Here is a 13,545-nt window from a genome sequence, read left to right as displayed (position 1 = left end):
GGCAGTTGGAAGAAGACGTTAGCCACATATCTCAAAAGAAGGTAGACTATTTAGTGAGCTATCCTGGGCTACAAAGTAAAACAAAAACAGAAGCGAAGTAAAACAAAACAACATAAAATTATATTAATGGGATACCATGTAAGTTTTGGTACATATATACTGTGGGACACTTACGTCAGGTTAAACATATTTTTCTTCTCAAACATTTATCACTTCTACATAGTGAAATGTTCTAAAATCCTTATAGTTTTTTTGAAGTATATAGCATATTACTGGCATGTATAGGCAGCCTACTGTCTTCCAGCATTCCAGAACTTCTTTTTAGCTGACGATCACGTGGCACCCCTGCCACTGGTATAACGGGGAGCTCCGTACTGCGGGTGGGATCCCAGGAAGACTGGCTCATTTAAAAAAGCTTGAGAGCCAAGACCTAAGTGCCCAGGCCTGGATCTTGGCTCTATAACTTAAGCAGGTTAATAACATCTCAGGGCCACTTCCCTCATCTGCAGAGGCCTAACAGCAGTACATGTTTCACTGGATTAAATAATTGACATCTGCAAAGCATGAAGACGAGTTTCTACAGAAAATATGTTACCACAGATGAAATAATTTGAGAGACAAAACAAACACACTCAAAAAACAAAACAAAACAAAAAACCCTCAAGACCCCCAACCCCCCCAAACATGTTATATATTTATGTAACATAACATATAACTTACCAAACTTACCCAGTAACAATTACCAAATTGTTACTAGGCTGGTAAAGGAAGCAAGACCCAGTAGGATGAGGTGTTCAGAAAAGCGAGTGTTGCTTACTGAAAAGACTGACCGAGATTGAGAGGAAACAGGAAAGAGCTCCATTACAGAATAACAGCACAAATACAACCCCAAGGATAAAAGGGCTGAAAGACTGGATTCTTGGAAAAACCTATGGACAGGGTAAGCTGGTTTGGGTTACAGTACAGACCGTGCTGAAGTGACTGCTAAGTTGATGTGATGGTAACGGTAACAGTTTTTAAGAAAGGAATCAATACTCAAACTAGAGAAGCAATGTGTTTTATTGGAAAGAGCATAACCTTTGGACTCAGAAGCTCTGGGTTCAAATTCTCCCTCTATCATTCCCTTGCTGAAGGAACATTCTTGTACAATTCACTTAATAAGTTACCAGGCCAAGTTGTCTAATCCTTAGTTTTCTCTCATTGGTAAATAGATAAAATCTTATGACATGGTTTGGTGTGTCCAATCAAAATGTGAAGGCTTTATAAGTGACTGCTTTTGAAAAGTTAATTTAAAGAGAACCATACTTCTTAGGATCACAGGGCAGCAGAGAAACCTAACATCTGCTTACCTGTAGGTCAATCACATCTCCGAGAACCAAGAGGAGTCAGCAAGCTGAATGTTTTGGGAATACTGAATGGATTTACACTGGTAAGTTGTAAGGCTAATTGTGCCTTCTTAAGGGCTTGGCCAAGTAGCAGATATATTACAGTGGAGACAAAGACAGAGGGAGGGAGGGAGTTTTACAGGAACCAGCAAAGCCATCAATACTGACTCTGGGAAAATGTGATTTATCAGTCCCTCAGGACTGAGCTGATTGTACCATCCCTGTCTTTATTTCCTTCCTTCCTAAGAGGAATCTTAGGAAAATGATAGTAAATTAGCAGTCTCACAACCAAGGCAGTACAAGGTACCAGAACACTGGCTACCTTTTATAAGAGATATGAACAATACAGCTAGCATTGTTTAAAGCTCCCTGTTATTGTAGAATTTCTAATAAAGATGAATCATATCAAAATCAGCAGCAAAACAGACTGTGGTCCCCCAGTTCTCTCATGCTCACACAGGACCATGGAGAGGAACAAAATGAAGCAAACGAAGCCATACTCACCAACTTGTGGAGTAAGTCATCTTTCCTACTGTACTGAGAAGAAAAAGTCCAACTCTTGATGGTTTCTGTCAGTTTCAACAGGAGGCCTTGCTAAAGATTATGAATGACATTGTGTAGGATTATTAATTAAATACACTCAAAAGGCAGAAAAATGACACAACTTACCTCTAAGTAATAGGACTTTTAATCAGAAAAGACCCGCCCCCCCTCCCCACCCCACCCCCCTAGGTTATTATTCAGTCACTGTGTTGTAGCTCCCTCATTTATTCTTGCTTCTAGGTGTACAATAGCATGACCTAGAATTGTATTACATTCCTGGGTCCTTAAATAAGAAGAGTTTAATTCAATAGACTGAAATGAGAGCTGTAAATCAGATAATAAAAAAGTCTCTTTGTTGTAGCACATTTATCATGGAAATATTAAAGGCAATCTGTGTCAACATGATAATTATATTTATTTCAGAATGAAATTATGATGTGGTCCACTTTCTTAATATTAATTATCATTTGGTTGTAAAAAAATTCTATAGCAGAAAGATATTTTAATCCTTGTAGAAAAACTGCCACATCAAGTTTTATTAACAAACCAATTAAATACCTAATTTCCCTTCCCAGCCCCAGCCCCTGAGCATGGCAGGAAATGGCGTTCATAAGCATTCACTGGCTGTGTCCCAGGCATACAAACAGCCATGGAGGCAAAGACGAGTGAACAGAACTGCTGCTTTCAAGAGCTTCACAGAGAAGCCAAGACAGACTGACTGCAGCAATGAGATGAAATCATTCTGTGATATTTTACAAACTTATTAGCAACTCATTCTGACCATATAATCCAAAGTTATCCTTCTTGATACTCTTGATTACATGCTTAAGAATGATGGTAATTACAGAAAACAGACTTTAAATATTTTCTTAAAGTCCTTTTCTACATGATTTGTGTTTGGGATCAGGTCAGGACTTCTAAAGTTTCTGAAATAGCCCTAACCACATGCCTGCCATTTTGTATGTTTTTGTGCAAGAAGGCATTCCTAACATTGACAATCATAGACTCAAAATATCAACAAATTCTGAAAAAAGTTGACTATGTTCTACATTCTACAGGATCAAATATTCAGTTAAGACTTAACTCTTCATGTAAAAATAAATTAGCACAACAAATTCATTAGTACATAAACTGCCTATGTACTAATAATAGCCTTTTGTCTGCCTGCCTCTGCCCACCCTCCTCTCTCCGAGACAGGGTCTTTCTAGTATGTAGCCCTGGCTGGCCTGAAATACCCTATGTGGACTAGGCTGACCTCAGATACCCATCTGCCTCTACCTTCTAAGTGCTAGGATTAAAGGTGTGTGACACTATGCACCATAGCTTTTGATTTTAATACATGGTCAAACCATATGCATACAAATACTTACTTTAGACAAATTTTGTTATGATTTATTATCAGAAAACATTTGATTTGTATACTGTTTTATATACCTAAATACCTAGGGTTACATAAAACTTTCTTGAACAAAAAGAGGTCATGAGTAGGTAAGGATTAAGGAGCTCTGAGCTAGGGCAATTATGACTCAAGAAGAGATTTAAAGAAGCTTAGTAGATGTGCTGACTCCCTAAGTATGTTCGTTTACTTTGGTGATTAATAGAGCATTTCTTTATGCAAGAATGGAGTCATCCTTGACAAACTTAACACAAGATATTAAATGTTCAGTCCAATTTTCAATCTGTGATCAGTCTCTCCCAACCTGTTTTGAAAACATTATATTCAATTCCAAACAACTTGCAAATAGGGAGCTGTTGAGCGTGGGCCAGAAGTTGGGATAGACATTTGCTGATCCTGCATAGGTCTAATGAGTTGAATCTGTGCCCCTGCATTCAGGTCACTGATGCAGATGCTTCCGTTTAAGCCAGGATCCCATGGCCAAGCCTTTGGTTTGTGCCTTCTGCATCTCTGGGCATTTTATCATGTTCTTCTGGGTTGAGGGTACTTGGGAGAGAGGCTAGGGACCAGAGTTTATTTAGCAGAAGCATCTTGGCACACTGTCACACAATGGCACTGTACTGGCTAGTTTTGTGTGTCAACTTGACACAGGCTGGAGTTATCACAGAGAAAGGAGCTTCAGTTGGGGAAGTGCCTCCATGAGATCCAGCTGTGGGGCATTTTCTCAATTAGTGATCAAGTGGGGAGGGCCCCTTGTGGGTGGTACCACCTTTGGGCTGGTGCCCTTGGGTTCTATAAGAGAGCAGGCTGAGCAAGCCAGGGGAAGCAAGCCAGTAAGAAACATCCCTCCATGGCCTCTGCATCAGCTCCTGCTTCCTGACCTGCTTGAGTTCCAGTCCTGACTTCCTTTAGTGATGAACTGCAACGTGGAAGTGTAAGCTGAATAAACCCTTTCCTCCCCAACTTGCTTCTTGGTCATGATGTTTGTGCAGGAATAGAAACCCTGACTAAGACAGCACTTAACTATGATACATTTTTATATGTAAGTTTATAAGAACCTCCCTGAGGTTTGAATATGCTTGCCCCATGGGAAGTGGCACTCTTAGGAGGTGTGCCCTTGGTGGAGGAAGTGTGGCACTGTGTAGGCAGGCTTTGAGGACTCCTATTGCTCAAGCTCTACTCAGTGCAGAAAAAACCCTCTTCCTGGCTCCCAGTGGAAAACAGTCCTCTCCTGGCTGCCTTCAGGTCAAGATGTAGAACTCTCAGTTCATCCAAAACCACGTCTGCCTGCATGCTGGCATGCTTCCTGCCATGATGATGATGAACTAGACCTCTAAAACTGTAAGCCAGCCCCAATGAAATGTTTTCCTTTATAAACGCTATCTTGGTCATGGTGTCTCTTCGGAGCAATGGTAACCCTAATTAAGACATGTCCTGCCCCCACCCCCAACTCTGTAGGGCTGTGTGTGTGTGTGTGTGTGTGTGTGTGTGAGATTGTGTGCATGCATACAACTCTGTGGTAAAATGAATGTTTACATGGTATAAAGAAGGGACACATTTAAACCACAGCTCCAAAACAACAATGAGCCCCCAAGATGGCAGGATGGCTCAGCCAGCGAAGAGTCTTGCTACCAAGGAGCACCTGAGTTCAGTCCCCAGAACTCACAGTGGAAGGATTAAATGAACACAGCGCTTGGCAGAGAACTACCACCGCTAAAATTCTAAGTTTTTAGTATATTTCTATGGTCCTCCAGATAATGTCAATACTTAAAATATATTTCATTTCCCAAATCATTTTTATTTCACTTCATGTAAATTACCCACTAAACAATTCCAGGCAAGCAGTAAGGACTGACATTCCTCTCACAGTTCTATACTATTTGTGAAATAAAAAAAAAAAAATCTCATGTGAGGGCAATCTGAACTCAGGCCCGTGTGCATGCTAGGCTGGCACTGTACCACTGAGCTCCGCCTTTGCCCTAAAGATAGTTTAAGGAACCATTAAGGTGAAGAACAGATAGAGCCCGGAAACACGAGCTAGCTTCTTACTTTCTGTAGGACTCTGGTGGGAGGCGGCTGAGGTCCCTCTGTTGTCAAGCATTTTTCTGTTTTTGGTGACAAAGAAGAACATATTTCAAAATCTGTGTGTCCCAAATCTTGTAAGTACTGGTAGAGTGGAGAATTCTGAAAGAAATAGGAAATGAAGCAAATTTCAAGATCACTAATATTTCAAAAGTTTTGGGATCAAATTCAAAATTACACCTGAGAACCAGCTTATATCACATTGTTTTTCATGGCCTCTCCTATGAGAACTGGAATGATCTGCTACAATAAAATGGCATCAAACACCAATAAATCAGCTAACATGCAATACAAAGACCCAAAAAGGAAAAGCTCTAAATAAACACACAGTTTTTTGAGTGAGCACCAGCAAGAAAAATGAACTCAGAATTTATTTATAAACCTATTTATGATTTCTCAGGCAAAATTTTAATCCAAATTTTTGTTGTCTTTAAGTAAACCATTCTAAAACAGGCAGTGTTGGCTATTGTTAACTTCTAAGAGGACCTACAGTGAAACAGTTATTATTTAAAGCCAAGAAAACCTAAATATATCCATTATAATATTATGTGTAATGTTGTAGATAACACACTTTATTTAGCACTAAAATGCACATTACCCACCATGCTTGACACTACAAACAAAACTTGTTCCTTTAAAAACTCAAGTTCACTCACATATTAGTCAATGCCAGGTGTGTGTGTGTGTGTGTGTGTGTATGAGAGAGAGAGAGAGAGAGAGAGAGAGAGAGAGAGAGAGAGAGACAGATAGACAGACAGACATGGGGAAACAGGTTTTTTTAAAAAATGAAATTGTAGCGGTTAAAAACTCAAGCATATTATGATGGGAGTGATATAACACCCCCATATTCTCAGAATTAAGGAGGTTGAAGGCCAGTCTGGGCCATTTGTTAAGATTCTGTCTCACAACAATTTAAGGGTTGGAGAAATGGCTCAACAGTTAAGAGTGCTGACTGCTTTTCCTAAGGTCATGAGTTCAAATCCCATCAACCACATGTTGGCTCACAATCATCTATAATAGGATCAAATGCCCTCTTCTGGGGTATCTGAAGACAACTACATTGTACTTACATATAATAAATTTAAAAAAATTAAAATAAGGTAACTCTGGAAGCAAAGTTTAGGTTTTAATTCCAACTCTTGACTGTTACTAGATAAATAATCTGTGGCAATTTACAAACCATGGGCACTTCAGTTGTCTCACCTAAAAACAGGATACTTATATTTAATACAGAGATATCCCTACATACCTTTAATTCCATGTTTGGGAGGTAGAGGGGCAGAAGCAGAGGCAGAATCTCTTGAGTTTTAAACCAGCCTTGGTTACATAGCGAGACTATATCTCAAAAGCAAAACAAACAAACAAATAAACAAAACCAGGAAGCATTTAGAAGAGTTCCAGGCATATACCTTTTTGTAAGTTATATAAAAAGGGCCTAAATTAAGGGACAGATCCCATCCCTGGCCCCAGGCGTTGTCTATCAGTTTCCTCCAAGACTGAAACATTCTGCTCTGCAGGGAGGTTCTTTAAGCAGGAAGGTAAACAACTCAAAACATCTTCAGGAAGTTCCTGAAACTGACCAAATTCACTAGGCCCCTTCCTGCCAGAGAATGACATTAAAGTTGAGACTTTCTCAGCCAAATAAAGCTGAGCTACAAAGAAGACTCTCAGACAAGCTAACCTGCAAAGAACACCTTGAGATCAGACTTGCGGGAGGGGCAGAAAGCAGCCATGGTTTCACTGGAAGAGGTTTAAACCACCTGAGGCACCTACTCAGCAGCCTGCAGGCTGTGCAGTGTGCTCCAGGTTCCCAGCTTTGTGAGCTGTCACCAGTCCTGGGGGTGGCCTTTGGTGATGCAGCTGTCTTTGAGTCGTTCCTGCTCCTGTAAGTGACCCCTCACCTATATTCCTGTTACCTCAATAAAACTCACTGTTTTACCAAGTTAGATTTTAGTGGTATCTGTACTTTGGTCTGTCATGGGTTCTATGTCTTGGGTGAATAGACAAGTGTGTGGCTTCTCCCCAGAAAGTTTGTCACACAAAACCAAGTCATCCCAATTCCATTAGACAGAAACATACTGTTACTATTAGGTGAAAATCTATTGAGAAACTTACCTTGGATCAGTAGCAAACATTAATTCTAACCTTCTTTCTAACTTTACTGTAGTAAAAACTGGGTAACACTTACTGCTCTTGCAGAGGACCCGATTTTTATTTCCAGAACCCCATATGCTGGCTAACAACCATGTGTAACTCTACTGTAAGGGAACCCAATAAGCACATTTTTTTTTTTTTTAAGATTTATTTATTTTATTTGAGTATACAGTTGCTATCTTCAGACAGACCAGAAGAGGGCATCAGATCTCATTATGGATGGTTGTGAGCCACCATGTGGTTGCTGGGATTTGAACTCAGGGCCTTGAGAACAGTCAGTGCTCGTAACCGCTGAGCCATCTCTCCAGCCCCCCAAGCACATTCTTGAATGACTGCAAAACATACATATACATAAAGCAAACAAATATTTAAAAATAAATCAACAAACTCTGAGGGGATAGAGCAATGACTCAGCAGTTAGGAGCACTTGTGTTCTTGCAGAGGACGAAGGTTTGGTTCCCAGCACCCACCACGTAGTTCATAACTGTCGATAACTAATTCCAGTTATTAAGGATCTGACACCCTCTTCTCACCTTCACAGGCACCACACATACACGTGATAAACATACATTCATGTAAAACATCTATACACACAAAATAAATCTTTTTAAAGCCTTGATTCCATTCAAGAGATACCCAAACAAACAAGAATACCAAAATCTGTCATTCAGTGTTAGAGACACTGCTACAAAACCAGCATCAGAGCTTCCAATTTAAACTAGGGGAAGAGAGAAACAGACTCTCCAAAAACACTCTAGTTTATTCAGGAACAGCAAAGGACTGAAATCTTGGGCTCATGTGCCATAGTGGACATTTTCAGAGGGTCAGGGCAAGGAAAGTTTTTTTTTTTTTTAAAGATTTATTAATTTTATGAGTACACCATTGACCGATAAGGAAAACAGAAACTAAACAGGGACACAATAAAACTAATTGAAGCTTTGGACCAATTGGACTTGACTGATATTTATAGAACATTTCACCCTAAAACAAAAGAATATACCTTTTTCTCAGCATCTCATGGTACCTTCTCCAAAATCGACCATATAATTGGTCACAAGACAGACCTCAACAAATACAAGAAGATCGAACTAATCCCATGCCTACTATCAGATCACTATGGAGTAAGAGTGGTCTTCAATAGCAACAAAAACAACAGAAAGCCCACATACACATGGAGGCTGAACGATACTCTACTCAATGACACCTTGGCCAAAGAAGAAAGAAAGAAAGAAATCAGAGACTTTTTAGAATTTAATGAAAATGAAGGCACAACATACACAAATCTTTGGGACACAATGAAAGCAGTGCTAAGAGGAAAACTCATAGCCCTGAGTGCCTCCAAAAAGAAAATGGAGAGTGCATACACTAGCAGCTTAATGACACACCTGAAAGCCCTGGAACAAAAAGAAGCCAATTCACCCAGGAGGAGTAGAAGACAGGAAATCATCAAACTCAGGGCTGAAATCAATCAAGTGGAAACAAAGAGAACCATACAAAGAATCAACAAAACCAGGAGCTGGTTCTTTGAGAAAATCAACAAGATAGATAAACCCTTAGCCAGACTGACCAACGGGCACAGAGAAAGTATCCAAATTAACAAAATTAGAAATGAAAAGGGAGATATTACAACAGAAACTGAGGAAATCCAAAAAAATCATCAGATCCTACTACAAAAGCCTATACTCAACACAACTGGAGAATCTGGAGGAAATGGACAATTTCCTAGACAGATACCAAATACCAAAATTAAATCAGGACCAAATAGATCATCTAAACGGTCCTATAACTCCTAAAGAAATATAAGGGGGTTATAGAAAGTCTTCCAACCAAAAAAAGCACAGGACCAGATGGCTTCAGTGCAGAATTCTATCAGACTTTCAAAGAAGACCTAACACCAATACTCTTCAAACTATTCCACAAACTAGAAACAGAAGGAACACTACCCAATTCCTTCTACAAAACCACAATTACGCTGATACCAAAACCACAAAAAGATCCAACAAAGAAAGAGTACTTCAGACCAATTTCCCTTATGAACATCGATGCAAAAATACTCAATAAAATTCTTGCCAACCGAATCCAAGAACACATAAAAACGATCATCCACCATGATCAAGTAGGCTTTATTCCAGGGATGCAGGGTTGGTTCAATATACGGAAATCCATCAATGCAATCCACTACATAAACAAACTCAAAGAAAAAAACCACATGGTCATTTCATTGTATGCTGAAAAAGCATTTGACAAAATTCAGCATCCTTTCATGCTTAAAGTCTTGGAAAGAACAGGAATTCAAGGCCCATACCTAAACATGGTAAAAGCAATATACAGCAAACCGGTAGCCAGCATCAAACTAAATGGAGAGAAACTTGAAGCAATCCCACTAAAATCAGGGACTAGACAGGGCTGCTCCTTTCTCCTTATCTTTTCAATATTGTGAATGAGGTACTAGCTTGGGCAATTAGACAACATAGGGAGGTCAAAGTGATACAAATTGGAAAGGAAGAAGTCAAACTATCATTATTTGCAGATGATATGATGGTCTACCCAAGTGACCCAAAAAACTCCACTAGAGAACTTCTACAGCTGATAAACAACTTCAGCAAAGTGGCAGGTTATAAAATCAACTCAAGCAAATCAGTAGTCTTCCTATACTCAAAGGATAAGCAGGCTGAGAAAGAAAGTAGGGAAATGACACTCTTCACAATAGCCACAAACTGTATAAAGTACCTTGGGGTGACTCTTACCAAACATGTGAAAGATCTGTATGACAAGAACTTCAAGACTCTGAAGAAGGAAATAGAAGAAGACCTCAAAAAATGGAAAAACCTCCCATGCTCATGGATCGGCAGGATTAATATAATTAAAATGGCCATTTTGCCAAAAGCAATATACAGATTCAACGCAATACCCATCAAAATCCCAACTCAATTCTTCATAGAGTTAGAAAGAGCAATTCTCAAATTCATCTGGAATAACAAAAAACCCAGGATAGCTAAAACTATTCTCAACAACAAAAGAATTTCTGGGGGAATCAGTATCCCTGACCTCAAGCAATACTACCAAGCAATAGTGTTAAAAACCGCATGGTATTGGTACAGTGACAGGCAGGAGGATCAATGGAACAGGATTGAAGATCCAGAAATGAACTCACACACCTATGGCCACTTGATCCTTGACAAACGGGCTGAAAACATCCAATGGAAAAAAGATAGCCTTTTCAACAAATGGTGCTGGTTCAACTGGAGGTCAGCATGCAGAAGAATGCGAATTGATCCATCCTTGTCTCCTTGTACTAAGCTCAACTCCAAATGGATCAAGGACCTTCACATAAAGCCAGACACTCTGAAGCTAATAGAAAAGAAACTGGGGAAGACCCTTGAGGACATCGGTACAGGGGGAAAGTTCCTGAACAGAACACCAATAGTGTATGCTCTAAGATCAAGACAAATGGGACCTCATAAAATTACAAAGTGTCTGTAAAGCAAAGGACACCATCAAAAGGACAAATCGGCAACCAACAAATTGGGAAAAGATCTTCACCAATCCTACATCAGATAGAGGGCTAATATCCAATATATACAAAGAACTCAAGAAGTTAGACCCCAGAAAACCAAATAACCCTATTAAAAATGGGGTACAGAGTTAAAGAATTCTCACCTGAATAACTTTGGATGGCGGAGAAACATCTTAAAAAATGCACAACTTCATTAGTCATTAGGGAAATGCAAATAAAAACAACCCTGAGATTTCACCTTATACCAGTCAGAATGGCTAAGATTAAAAACTCAGGAGACAGCAGGTATTGGTGAGGATGTGGAGAAAGAGGAACACTCCTCCACTGCTGGTGGGGTTGCAAATTGGTACAACCACTCTGGAAATCAGTCTGGTGGTTCCTCAGAAAACTGGGCACATCACTTCTGAAAGATCCTGCTATACCAGTCCTGGGCATATACCCAGAGGATTCCCCACCATGTAATAAGGATATGTGCTCCACTATGTTCATAGCAGCCCTATTTATAATAGCCAGAAGCTGGAAAGAACCCAGGTATCCCTCAACAGAAGAATGGATGCAAAAAAATGTAGTAGATATACACAATGGAGTACTATTCAGCCAGTAGAAACAATGAATTCATGAAATTCTTAGGCAAATGGATGGAACTGGAGAACATCACACTAAGTGAGGTAACCCAGACTCAAAAGATCAATCATGGTATGCACTCACTAATAAGTGGATATTAGCCTGGAAAACTGGAATACCCAAAACATAATCCACATATCAAATGATGTCCAAGAAGAACGGAGGAGTGGCCCCTGGTTCTGGAAAGAGTCAATGTAGCAGTATAAGGCAAAACCAGAACAGGGAAATGCGAAGGGGTGGATGGGAGAACAGGGGGAGGGAAGGGGCTTATGTGACTTTCGGGGAGTGGGGGGGCCAGAAAAGGGGAAATCATTTGAAATGTAAATAAAAATATATTGAATAAAAAAAAAACAATAAAAAAATGCTAACACTGTATATCTATGCCCCCCCCCCCAAAAAAGGAAAGTTCTAGGATTCAAAATTAGAACTCAGGTCCTCATGTTTGCAAGAGAGACAGTTCCTGACTGATACACACACACACACACACACACACACACACAAATTATTTATTTTATGTTTATGAGTACACCATTGCTCTCTTCAGACACACCAGAAGAGGGCATTGGATCCCATTATGGATGGTTGTGAGCCACCATGTGGTTGCTGGGAATTGAACTCAGAACCTCTGGAAGAGCAGTCGGTTCTCTTAACCGCTGAGTCATCTCTCCAGCCCAAGGAAAGGTTTTTAAGGGTCAAATGAACCACTGGCTCAAGGGGCAGATGGAAGGAGCTAATTTTCTTTATTGGAGCTCAGGCTGTTGCTAATGGAGGGTCTGTGCAGGGTTGACAGCACCAGCAAATGCTGTGTAGACAGTGGTTCTCAGCATTTCTACTGTAGCAGGACTGTTACTTCATATGCACATTCAGCAACCAAAGGAGCTCCAGAGAAGGCTTGGCTTGGGTTTGGCCTAAGTGACTCATTTACTACAGACAACCTTGACACGGGGAACTTTGTGGCAAAACCTCAAGTATCTGACTTGTACCATCTCACTGAACGTTCTAAGGGACATTCTCACCGTACCATCATTCGTGCTATTCCCTTATCTAGATGATGCAACAGATTCACTAAGCCAGAGGGATGGGACTGAATAAAGATTTGACCACAAAGCCAACACTCTGAAATATTACAGTAAATGAACAGAGAAACATTCCCTAGGCTGTCTAAATCAACTAGTCTCAACCTTTAGGTCGTGAGCCCTTTGGGGACTGAATGACCCTTTTACAGGGGTTACCTAAAACCATAGGAAAACATAAATATTTACACTGCAATCCAAAACAGAAGCAAAATTACAATTATGAAGTAGCAATGAAAATAATTTTAAGGTTGGAGTCACCACAACATGAGGAACCGTATTAAAGGGTTGCAACAATAGAAAGGTTGAGGACCACTGGTCTAAGTGAAGAAGACGCCAAAGCAGCTTACTTCTGGCTTTATCCAGAGAAAACAGACAATTGCAGGGCTGCATCTTTCCTGTCAGGCAAACAGGAAAGATGCCTAACTTAGACTCAGTTTCCTTTGGATTCTATCCTTGAGTTCTGAATGTGATGGAACCCAGTGTGCGAGACTGGGAACATGAGACAAAGGCCCTTTCATTTCACCTTTAAGAAAAACATCTTAATCAGTATAAGGAAAAGGGTTTCTTATTTCAATTTTTAAGTTTCCAACAGCACATATGGTTAATTTTGATACAAGGGATTTGTAATACAGCACTAGTTGGCAGGCCGAGAACTACCAATCTTTTTTTTTTTTTTTTTAATTTTCTATATTCTTTGTTTACATTCCCACTGCTTTCCCCTTTCCTGGTCCCCCCCCCCCATTGGTCTCAAGTCCTCTTCCCTCTGCC

The 13,545-nt window shown here is 40.0% G+C and overlaps 1 protein-coding gene across 4 annotated transcripts in view; it reads right to left on the bottom strand.

Moving 5' to 3' along the window:
• The window catches only part of Vezt (vezatin, adherens junctions transmembrane protein), a 68,937-nt gene that overhangs the window by 32,219 nt on the left and 23,173 nt on the right, over positions 1 to 13,545 (bottom strand). For 3 of the 4 annotated variants that reach the window (XM_052165428.1, XM_052165429.1, XM_052165430.1), the window contains exons 2-3: positions 5,374 to 5,508; positions 1,890 to 1,979 (exon numbers count right to left, since the gene is read on the bottom strand). In XM_052165428.1, the coding sequence (XP_052021388.1) occupies positions 1,890 to 1,979; positions 5,374 to 5,508 (225 nt within the window). Of the gene's footprint in view, positions 1 to 1,889; positions 1,980 to 5,373; positions 5,509 to 13,545 lie in introns of those variants that run through there. The other variant, XM_052165431.1, reaches the window with a different exon arrangement.

This window comes from Apodemus sylvaticus, chromosome 20 (genome assembly GCF_947179515.1).
Source record: "Apodemus sylvaticus chromosome 20, mApoSyl1.1, whole genome shotgun sequence".
Taxonomy (NCBI): domain Eukaryota; kingdom Metazoa; phylum Chordata; class Mammalia; order Rodentia; family Muridae; genus Apodemus; species Apodemus sylvaticus.
This window is presented reverse-complemented; position numbering and strand designations above follow the sequence as displayed.